General features: G+C 36.4%; 1 protein-coding gene across 1 annotated transcript in view; it reads left to right on the top strand.

The window, feature by feature from the left end:
• AOX1 (aldehyde oxidase 1) overlaps positions 1-10,659 on the top strand; it is an 88,348-nt gene extending 77,689 nt beyond the window's left edge. The window contains exons 32-35 of the mRNA XM_026667922.2: positions 2,229-2,294; positions 4,152-4,340; positions 6,054-6,221; positions 8,392-10,659. Of these exons, the coding sequence (XP_026523707.2) occupies positions 2,229-2,294; positions 4,152-4,340; positions 6,054-6,221; positions 8,392-8,445 (477 nt within the window). The 3' untranslated portion in view covers positions 8,446-10,659. The remainder of the gene's footprint in view (positions 1-2,228; positions 2,295-4,151; positions 4,341-6,053; positions 6,222-8,391) is intronic.
• The last annotated feature ends 1,619 nt before the right edge of the window (positions 10,660-12,278 follow it).

Here is a 12,278-nt window from a genome sequence, read left to right as displayed (position 1 = left end):
CACGCAGCTGCTCCCTGGAGCAGCTCAGCTTCCAAGTCCTGTTCAAGTGCAGCCTCAGGTACAGCAAGTGATAATAATCCAAACAGAAAGTAATTAAGGTATGAGTCACCATGAGCAAGACCTTCCAGAACTGGGCGCAATTGATGAACGAAACTGTGCAAAGCCCCCCCCCCGCAGCCCCCCCCCCGCAGCCACCCCCACCCCCACAGTTACAGCTACTACCTGCTCCTACTGTAAGTCCAGTATGAATCCAAAATTACACATTGACTGGGGAAGTGTACCTTTGACAGAGTTAAAGATGGAAAATATCAGGAACTGACAATGCGGGGGCAGCTTAAAACTGAACCCCGACCCAGACCTTTACAGTCTCTAGGCGTCAGGAAATGATCTTGACATTACTTGGCTGGCTCAGGATGGGGTTGGGATAGGGTATTATTAGCATACTGATGATATGGCACCCTGTGCCAGTGGATGATAGCAGCTTCATGTAGATGTTAAATAGGGGAAGGGATAATGCAGCGCCCTGAGGCACCTCACAAAGCAGAGCTTCAGGCTTGACTTTTTCCACCCTGCTAACACCAACTGGAAGCGGCCCTAAAGAAAGGAGTAAAATCACCATACTTCTATTCCAATACCCTAAAGCAGCATAGTAGGACACCATGATCAGTGACCAAAAATCAACGGAGAGGTCAAGGGTGAGCAGGATGGATACATTTTTCACATACTGAGCCTCCAAGAGATCATCAACAAGCACTATAATCAGGCCTGAATCTTGATTGAAAAGAGTTCAAATAATCTACATCTTCCAGAGATCTTTGGAGTTTAAGCCAACCAATTATCAATCTTCCTAAAAAGGAAATATTGAACATTGAATAAAAGTTGTCCAGATTCATTGCATTCAGCAATGATCTCTTAAGGAGAAGGTATACACAACCATCTCCTCCAAGGCGGATGGAACCATCCCTTCCAACAGAGAAGTATTTACCATTGCATGGACCCCATTGCCTGTCACTTCCCAGGAAACCTTAATCAACCAGGAGGAACAGGAATCCAGAACATCATTCACTGCTCGAAAGACATTGTCTGCCTCATCTATCTCATTAAGACTAACTAGTTCAAACTCTTCACAGATCACCAATTGCCTCAGGCAATTCCATGGAATCTGAAGAGCCGAATTCCAACTCTAAGACAAACTGAGCAACTTTGTCTGACATTTAACTAAAATAGTCTTCACAGCAGCCCTACAAGAATTCCCAGGGCTCCTTCTTACTTAGAAGGGATGAGGTTATTGACAGATACAATAGGGATGGAGAAATAATTATTAAATGGCTTTTATTGCCAATCCTTACAAAAGGCTTTACCCATGTTTGGTCAAATTCACTGTTTGTTTTCCTTCAGGGACACTATACAGTTTTCTTAGTTTATTTCATCACCAACACTCTTCTGAAAGCCTAGGGGTCTCCAGGATCCATGTGCCTAGAGAAACTACTTAGGCACAATCTGATCCAAGGCCAAAGCTGCCTTCATTTCAAGCAGCAACTAGAGACTCAGTTGAACCATGCACCAGAACCACAGGAACACTCCAAATTCCTTTTGGAACTCATTAGAATCTATCAGGTGCTTGAGGCAGACTGTTCAAATTGGCTCTGCTTCCCTGTGACATCAGAATAATCAAGAATCAGCAAGGAAAATCCATCCATGACAAGGAATTGATAGTAATATTCCCCAACTGTAGATAACATTGCCACTGCACTGAGATATAAGCCAGGCCTGATGTGTGGACTGACTTTTAAGTTGAGTCACAAATTACTTGGGTCAGGTCCAGAGTTGTCATGAACTCCCAAGTGGTTTCTGTAGCTGTGTCCAAGAATAGCGTTTGTTCTATGGTCTCAGTTAGTGATGTTTTTTTTTGGGGGGGGACAGGACAGATCCTATTAGAGCTATCAAATGGAGAAAAATATTGTGCTTAGAATCCTCCTTCCCCTAGCCTATTCCTCAAGTAGCAGACCTTTAGCCATACTTAGAGACTCCAGGAGAACAAGTTCAAAGGTGCAGTGCCTTCCAGCCAAAGCCCCCAAATATTATCATGCCTGCTGGAAAAACTTCCAAAAGTTTTATGGTAATAACATAATTTGTCCATATAATATCATAGGCTTGAATTCCCACAATTTTCAGTTTTTACCTGAACTGCTATAAAATGTCTTGATGATATTTTTTCTGTGCAACAGAATCTCCGAACTGACATGGTCATAGATGGTAGTTTCAGCATCAATCCAGGCATTGATATAGGACAGGTACGTATTTTAAATTCCCCCTTATTGTAACTACAAGCCAACAATCTTTCTTGAAAGATCAAAGAAATGAATCCCAGTTGCATGTTATTGTTCAGATCCTTCCTTCCTTCTCACCCTCCTTCCTTTCTTCCCTTCTTTCCACTTCTAGCAGGCAGGTAAGTGGCTGCTGTTAGATGGGAGAAGGGGCAAGGGATTGTGAGACTGGCTGGGAAACTGTTACAAAATATTGAAAATAAAGATCATGTGACTGCAGCAGCAGCAGCAGCAGCCCTGCAGTGCAGCAACTGCAAGTAGACTTTCCTGAATTTCATTTCCTCAGGAGTCATGAATTCTGGATTTTGGGACACGTTCTGTTATTTAGTCCATTTGAACTAGCTTTTTGCCCTATGATATACTATTTTGCCCAATTAAATGTCATGCCAATGAGAATTTTAGTAGTAAATAGATAGAAGATGTGAAAAGATAAATTAAATGATACCATATCATTTCATTTTCTTATCAATCCTGGGATAGGCTGGAATGATTAAACAAGAGTGTGATGTTTTCATATATCCATGCTGCAGAATTCAGTTTTCTCTTATTGATCACATTGCATTCTTATAGATTTGGTTATCTACACTGTTGGGTTTTTTATTTTATTTTTGTATTGTTTCACATTTGAATATTAAGAAGCTTCCAAGCATGATGGTTGTAGAGAGAAACAGTGCAAATCTGCATTAATTTTTAGTTCATCTTGGCATTTTTATTTCCAGATTGCTTTAATAGTGTTGCTGTCCTATGGTATCACAATTAGTATACAAACATGTGTTACTGTAAGACATTCTTTAGTTTTGCATCCTTTTTTATTTTCACTTTCCAACCAAACTACGATATATGTGATCTGCCTCTGGAAAAAAAACCTGAATGGAAGGAAGGAGGGATGTACTTAGGGTAAAGGGCCTAAGATTATAGCAATGAAATATTTGCAAGAAGGATTCATGGATGCCTGATAAACTTGCAACAGAAGCAGTGCTTGGAAGAACAAAGGGTAGTAGCTGATTCATTCAGGCTGCAGCTGAAAAATATTGTGTTCAGAATCTCAAGCATCCATGGATTTCTCAGAATGGATGTTTGAGAAAGAGATTCTCTTTATCCTTAGGCCATAGCCTACTATTAAAGTATTAATGTATCCTGAAAGTCATTTCAATATGGAATGGGTTGAGAATAAATGTAATAAATAAATTGTCTTCCTTCAGTAATAGTAAAATACGGTAATTGAATATAATGGGACATGGGAATGGACTTGTTGGAATGGAGAAGTCACAATTCTTGCTGCTGCTTACTATTCATTTAATTCTAGACAAATATTGCTTATGTGATGAAGTTGTAATATGATGCAGCAACAAAAGAATCCTAACCGGCAAATAAGAAAATACATAACAAGAAACTTGCAATGTGAATGTAAATTAAGAGTGCATGGCAGTTAAGAAATAGAAAGCCAATATGCATTTTCTACATTTTGTGGAAAGTTTCCTTAAGTCCCCCAAACCCTGGGATAGGATGGAACCATTAAGCAAGAACTGAAAGCAAGCATATTGTGTAGGATGTGTTTATCATGTCAGGATATTATCTACCCTATCCTTCCTTTTAGTGGATTCTCACAAGTCAACAGAAGTGTCTAATAGGTATCTCCAAATTTAAGAAAATTGTCAGAGTTACTGTTCTGCAGAAGAACAAAAAAGATTATTTTTACAGCACATTTTACAGTATATATTCACATTCCCAAGGAAATATACTTAGTATGAAAAACTTAAGAAGTTATTATTTTCTTAGAAGAAATATATATAAAAAACAAAGTGTGGATTTTATTTTTCTCAGGTTGAAGGTGGCTTTATTCAGGGACTTGGACTTTATACATCAGAAGAGATAAAATTCTCTCCAGAAGGACAGCAGTATACATTGGGTCCTGACACATATAAGATACCGGTTCTTTGTGATATTCCAGAAGATCTTAGAACCTACTTGCTGCCAAACTCAAGAAATCCCATTGCTATCTACTCCTCCAGGGTAAGCAAATAATATGGGTTGTCCTGGGACTATTGAAGTAAGGAACACAACTCCAAGAAGACAATGCCATCTACTTATTTAATGATTGCTGGGTGCCTGCTTTGCAAGAAAGAGGGTATCCCAAAATATGAGTAAGCAAATATTTTTATTGAGGTTAAGGGCTATAAATCAAGAAATCCTATAGATCAGATTTGGAAGTCAGTTTGTGGAAGCTAGGCAGGACTTGTCAGTTTACCTATTGTTAGGCAAAATGGGCCTTTGGAGAAGGCAGCTGAGCCAGGGATGTCCACTGTTAAAACAAATGGAATGTTGATTCTTCAGGCTGATTGAGGATGGAACTTTGAGGATTATTATTATGTTGTTCCTAGAGCTGCCCTTGGGCTGTACTATGAGCTGGTGAGAGGACTTCTATTATTTGGCTAAAATGGGATGACAAGAGGGCTTTGTCTTGGACCAAGGGTCAATTTGAGTTTCATAGGATTAGGCAAGGTCTGATCCTGATCATGTCCAAAAGATGGAGGTGGATGGGAGGAAGGATGCAACCTCCATTTTGTTCGATTTTTTTTTCTCCACTAATGGATAAAGAACAGCTTGGAGAGTGCTCCAGGTTTATGAGTTACTTTTCTAGGAGGCATGATTATTATTTTATTTTATTGTAACAATTTGGATTTGCCCAAACTCCAAGCAGTTTATGTCAATAAGATACAATAAAAATAACAGCACAAGGAACAACCCTTCAATTAAAGTCTGTGTGATAAATTAATGTTAAAAACAAAACAGCAAAATCAGATATTCAAAAAATAAAAAATTCAGGGACTTTTTCCATGTTAAAGCGATCTGGGCAGAACATTTTTAGACTGTTAACCCTACATATGGACAGTAAAATCTATATATTAATTTAGAAACCATGGTTCAATAGTCTGACAATGTGCAGTAAATCTTATATTTTTTTTATAAAAGTAATAAAATAGGTTTAAAGAATCAAAATCGTGTGTAAAGTATGCATCATATGTAAAAATAAACATTTTCCTGAAAAGAAAAGAAGTTTTGTTTTATAAAGTGATTACAGGTAAAATGTTTATTGATGACCAAGAAAGAGGATCTTGCTTACTTATTACTTAATATGCAAATTAAAAGTGCAAGATCTCCATAAAGACTTCCCTGTTGTTTTATGTGAAAGCTGAGTTTGTAAGAACCTTTTAACTACATTTGATGTTGTTCAGTCCCTAAGTCTTGTCCAACTCTTCATGACCCCATGGATTGTAGCATGCCAAGCTCTCTTGTCCTCCACTATCTCCTGGAGTGTGTCCAAACTCATGCCCATTGCATTGATGACACTATCTAAAGCCATCTTATCCTCTGCCATCTCCTCCATTTGCCTTCAATCTTTCCCAACATCAGGGACTTTTCCAATGAGTCATCTCTTTGCATTTGGAGGCCAAAGTATTTGAGCTTCAGTATCTGCCAAGTATAGTGTTGAAAAAGATGCAATTTCTATAAACTGTAATACATTTTCTATATTTTCAGTTCACAAGGGGCTTTGTCTTTTATGCACTGAAAATATTCCGAATTTTTAGAATGCTACTAACAGAATAGGATGATTGTATCAGACTCTTAGCTGTGTGAAATTGCTGTACTGTATAGCCTTAAACACTATTGTACAAGAATGTTGCATCAATATTTTTTTCCCTTCCCTTCATTTTTTTTTTTCAGGGATTGGGGGAATCTGGAGTATTCCTCGGATCCTCTGTATTTTTTGCTATACGAGATGCAGTAGGTACTGCACGGAAGGAAAGAGGATTAAACTCTGCTTTCACACTGGACAGTCCACTGAATGTAGAGAGGATTCGCATGGCCTGTGCTGATTACTTTACAGAAATGGTAAGACTCTGCCCTGTCATTTCCTCTATCCTTTTCCTCTAACCATTTCTACTTCAACCAGAAAGGCAAAGATTGTAAATGAAAGAGTATAAAACCATAGTCTTAAATGCTCAGTACTGTTAAGTAAGGAAAAGTTAAGATGGGGGGGGAGGGGGGACAGAATAATTGTTCCAGATTATCAACTCTATAAATGATAATTTTATTGTAGTCAGAAAAGGCTCCCATGGGAGGAATGGGCTTGGAGACTGTCAATTATCCCTGTTCTTGAAGCCTTGCCTCTCAAGCTGCTCTTCAGTATCTTCTTTCTCTTCTTCCAGCAACTTTGCAGAAGGTATTAGGGGATTCAGATGGAAGAGGAATCAGGGAGGGAGGGAGGGAGGGACTCCCAACATCTTCCCACCCCCATCAAGCCCTGTGAGATGGCAAACTTAGGAAAGAACCACTTGGATTTCTGGAATAATCTTGATTACCCATAGAATAATGTAACAGAATCTTGAAAGCCTGCCAGTCAACTGATACCTAGCGAAATTAAGGTGGAGTTACTTTTTCACTTCTGTGTTTCCAAAATCATGTAGACATTTAATCATACCACTGCCTGATGTGATTAAAACTCTGCTATATTATTTTATTGTGATTTACTGTGTAAGTTACAAAACTCCCCCCACTTCTGAACCACCAATTTTTTAAATGATGGGGTATGAATGTGCACTTATTGCACAAACCACATATTAAAGATCTGGAAATCCAGCAAGATCAAGCTGCTCTTCTCAAGATTGTTTATTTGAACAGTCAAATCTCCCCTCTTAAAGCAAGATATTTATATCAAATAACCATCCCAAAAGTCTGAAGGGCACTAACCTTACCACTCAGCAGTTTTGGAGGGCTGATGCAAAAAAATAAGATATGAGCTGAGACTGTGCCCCTGTGGACAAGGGCCATTGAAACTATAGCTCACATCTTGCTATACTGCATTTTCTATAAGGACTCACAGACTCAATTTATAACAACTTGCTTAATAAAATATATGGGAAATAATTATATTTTTATATGCAATTACCGTTATCAGATCAATACAAAATAGCTTTTTTGAATGTGATTTTGATTTTGCTATGATGTATGTAAAATTAGATGAACTTTAACTGCCCACTGATAATTCACCACCAACTGCAATATATTATTTTGTCTGCCTTTTTTTGTTTTTTACTATTTTTTAATGCTTTTGTTTGTAGTGTTGGTCCACGACTGTAATAAAGATTGGGTGATTCAATGAACCACCAATTCACTGATATCACTAATCTAAAATGGTGTTGTTTTTTGCTATCCTTGCTTTCGATCATTCAGATGAATTACGCACTCTGAAATTTAGTATTATGAGTTTGTCCAGGACCAACTCAAATGTTATGAGTTTCTGTGAAGTTTAATTTTGGTGTGTTGTTAGGCAATGCAGTAAAAAAAGTATCATGTTATTTTATTGCCCATTAAACATGAAAAGTTCATTTCATAGCAAAGTAATCTGGACATTTGAAAGATGTTGCATAAATGTCGTGCACCATAGATTAGTATGCATGCAATTGTAACTTCATAGTTGCCTTCTTAAAACACTGACCTTCAATTTGGAGCAAAACAAAACTTCCATTTGTTATCAGCTCAAGAGAGTCAGGTTCAGTGTTCATGGAGCAAAGCTAGCAATCCAAGGTTTTACAAAAGATTCAGGATATATATGCATAGAGTAAGTCAATAAACTAACCAAAAGCAGATTTCAGATTTCCAAATATTTTGGAAATATTTAAGATTAACCTTGCAAAGAAGCAGTTAAAATAAAGCAAAATAAATGTATTTTATTACAATAGCATTTTATGGTATTTTTATGCTTCAATAAAAACTTCCCAACCTAATAGAATGCACGTGGTTTGCAGTAGTACAGTTTTCTATCTCCTTACCCCACTTTTCCTTATGGCTCTCAAGATTGGAGGAAAATGCTTTGTGTACAGTATGTATTGGTTATTACATTGCACGTAATTGTAACAGCCCACAAGAGCCAGTATGTTGTGTTGTATCTTATTGAGCAAGTTAAATATGCAGTCTAGAATGTCGACTATAATAATTATGTTTTATCTCATACTAAACAATCACATGATTAAATAATTTTTCATGTTCCTTTCTTGTTTAGATTCCAAGAGACAAGCCTGGGACCTATACACCTTGGGCTATCCAAGTTGATTAATCTTCTACTTCAGTGATGGGATTCAAAAATTTTTACTAGCAGTTCTGTGGGTGTGGCTTGGTGGGTGTGGCAGGGGAAGGATACTGTAAAATCTCCAGTCAGAGGTGGCATTTGCCGGTTCTCCGAACTACTCAAAATTTCCGCTACCGGTTCTCCAGAACTGGTCAGAACCTGCTGAATACCACCTCTGTTCTACTTATTTTTCAATGAAGCTGTGATTTTCTTACCACGTAATGTTGTACATACCACTTCAGAAATATATCGTATGGTTTTCGATGGGACATACACTCCAAATAAACGTTTATAGGACTGCATCCTTAACTGTCTGTCAAGACAATAATATTGGAACCATGTTTAGGATACTGTTGGCCAAACTTGTTCAGTTTGATCTTTGAATCATTTTCCAACCATGCATGAGCAAATTTGGTGCAACAGACACATTTCAGCATGAGAGTAAAGCTGTAAGAGAGATCTTTGTGTGACTGAAATCAGCAGAAACAAATCTTAGCAACACCTCTCTCTCTCTCTGTGATAAGGTCATTTGGTGTTGCTTCTGATTTAAGGAACAGATTGTAACTGCTAAATGAGATGTAAAGAAAGATATTTTACGTATCTTTTCATTTTTCTTCCTTTTTATTATTGTAAGTCACCTATAGTAGTTCTAGAGTATTTGCCTTGATAGATGGCAAATAAATTTAATTTCAATTTAATAAATAAAATTAATTTACCTACAGATGTATAATACTGTATTATAATAAATATTACCTGTGTGGTAATAATAGTATAAAATTTTTAATGCTATTAACTGTTGCGTATCTCATCTCATCAATTGAACGAGTTGCTATGGTTGTGAAGGGCTCTAACTGTTCAGGATAAGGTAGTCAACAATAGATTAAAACAGTACAGCTTCTGTGGGAAAAGGAAACACAGAATTAAATGTGAGGAAATTTCATCTTGTGGGCAACTAACGTAAGCTTATTAAGGACATCACATGCTAGAAATGAAAAGCAGCTATCAACACAATTATTGATTCAAGCAAAGCATTGGTGATTTCCAAAGGTATATTAGTCTGCAAGAAAGCTGGTTATTTTCAACATAAATGTGACACTGATAAAAAAAAGCACTTGAAAAATAGCTGTATATTCTTTTATAATGTTATATATTAAAATGTTTCTCTTATCCGTCTTCTTGAACACATATACTATGTAGAATTTTAGTGGAGTCTCACATGTGTGCATTCTTTAATGAATAAAGATTGAATAACTTGACATTTTTGACAGCCTTTTATTAGAAATACTGCCTTAATCTAAAGGTAATTCTCACAATTTAGGTCTTTTAAGAACCAATTCCCTAATTGCAATACTGGGATTATTATAAAACCTTTATGTTCAATCTCAGCACCAATCTCATTGCACTAGAGATGACATTACTATGAAAAGGACAAATCCATTCTGATATATTGAACAGTGGTCTTCACTTCCAGCCTTGAAAGCTTACCATTAATAGCGAAGTAATGAGGTTTTGATTCCAAATCACATGAGAAGTTAACATTATGGAATAATCCAATTTGAAAATTCAGGGGAGATGTTTAACTAAAATATGTCTATACAAGGAATCAATAACTTTGATGAAACTTGATTGCTTTAAAGACTTTGAGACATTGTAGGTTGATTATAAGTTATCTACATTTGCTTGACAATATATATAATTGAACATCTGCTAACCAAGTAATATGGTCTGAGTACACCAGTAATTTGGGATGCGAGAGCAAAAAACAACCAGTAAAAAAAAATTAGTTCTAGAATTTGTCATCTCACAAAGAGTTTTGGCTCTTTCAAGCTGGGGACATAGCAAAGAGGATAATTTTATGCAAATGGAAATGTATTTCCTGGTATTAAGAAAAGGAAAGTCTCCTTTAACAATAGGAAGAGGAAGCATATGTTTCTATATGGTCTACATTTAATGTTAAATTTAAGGATTGCATTTGTATTATCAGTAGTAACTGTATGGATATTTTTTTTCCTGTTAATTAGGTAGACCCTTTAGTCACATTCTAAACTCATTTTTTTCTTTTCACCATATGAACATATGAAATGAATTTTCAAATGAAATTTCACCATATGACATATGAAATGAATGAATTTATCTTTTCTCTCTTTGTGCTGTAGTTTTTTTTAATGTCCTTTTTAAAAATAAATAAAAGTCCCTGCTAGCACACATGTGAAATTAGATCAATGATTGTACAGTTTTATTGTAAACCAGCCATACCAACATCACTTGAAACAGACAATGTTTGTTTTGGTAGACCTAAGAATAGAATAGAATTCTTTAGAATAGAATAGAATTCTTTATTGGCCAAGTGTGATTGGACACACAAGGAGTTTGTCTTTGGTGCATATGCTCTCAATGTACATAAGAAAAAATAAAATACATTAATAAAGAATCATACGATACAACACTTAGTGATAGTCATAGGCTACTAATAAGCATCAAATCATACTAGGAAACAAATAAAACAATATAAATTGTAAACATATAAGCAACACGGTTATAACCATAAGTGGGAATAGGTAATAGGAAGGATGAGAATAATAATAGTAATACAGTTTTATTAAGTAGTTTGACAGTGTTGTGGGAATTAGTTGTTTAGCAGAGTGAAAGCATTCAGGGAAATACTGTCCTTGTGTCTAGCTGTTCTGGTATGCAGTGCCCTATAGCGTCGTTTTGAGGGTAGAAACAATTTATGTCCAGGATGTGAGGGGTCTGTAGATATTTTCACAGCCCTTTTTGACTTGTGCAGTATACAGATCCTCAATGGAAGGCAGGTTGGTAGCAATTGTTTTTTCTGCAGTTTTAATTATCCGTTGAAGTCTGTGTCTGTCTTGTTTGGTTGCAGAGCCAAACCAGACAGTTATAGAGGTGCAGATGACAGACTCAATAATTCCTCTGTAGAACAAGCCACGGTCATCCACATCTTCAAAAAGGGAGACCCCAGCCTAGTTGAAAATTACAGACCAATCTCCTTATGCTGTGTCACCTGTAAAGTCATGGAATCAATTATTAACAAATCCATTATCCTCCACTTAGAGACAAACAACCTACTCTCTAATAAACAATTTGGTTTCAGAAAACTATTCTGTAATCTGCAACTCTTACACTGCAAAAACATATGGACTACACAACTCGATCAGGGCAAAGCAATAGACACAATTTACATAGACTTTTATAAAGCCTTTGATTCAGTGGTACACAACAAACTGCTAAAACTAAAATCATATGGATAAGCGCACCAACATGCCTACCGTCCCTGTCCTATTGTTTCTTTTATTTTTCTTATATGTACCCATTTCATGTATTCATAACTATGTTTTTACTTATACCTATTATCTTATAAGCGATTGACAAATCAAAATAAATAAATAAATAAAAATAAATAAAATTGAATCAGCAGTTCTTTGGACAGTTTGATCTGAGTTGGCGCAGAAAGAACATTCTTTGTTGTGCTTTATTGATGACATTTTTGATGTTAGATGCCTATTTTAAGTCTTGAGATATGATAGAATCTAGACATTTGAAGGTCTCTACTGTTGATACTGTGTTGTCTAGTATTGTAAGAGGTGGTTGTATAGGAGGGTTTCTCCTAAAATCTACCACAATTTCTATAGTTTTAAGTGTATTTAGTTTAAGATTGTTCTGGTTGCACCATAAGGCTAGTTGTTCAACCTCCTGTCTGTGTGCAGATTCATCGCTGTCTCGAATGAGACCAATCATTGTTGTATCATCTGCAAACTTCAGAGAGCTCTTTTGAGATGCAATCATTGGTATATAGTGAG

This window comes from Notechis scutatus, chromosome 1 (genome assembly GCF_049901735.1).
Source record: "Notechis scutatus isolate UNSWTSFEM ecotype Mainland chromosome 1, rNotScu1.2, whole genome shotgun sequence".
In the NCBI taxonomy this organism is placed as follows: Eukaryota; Metazoa; Chordata; class Lepidosauria; order Squamata; family Elapidae; genus Notechis; species Notechis scutatus.
The sequence above is the reverse complement of the archived record's forward strand: the minus strand, read 5'-3'. Positions and strand labels throughout refer to the sequence as shown.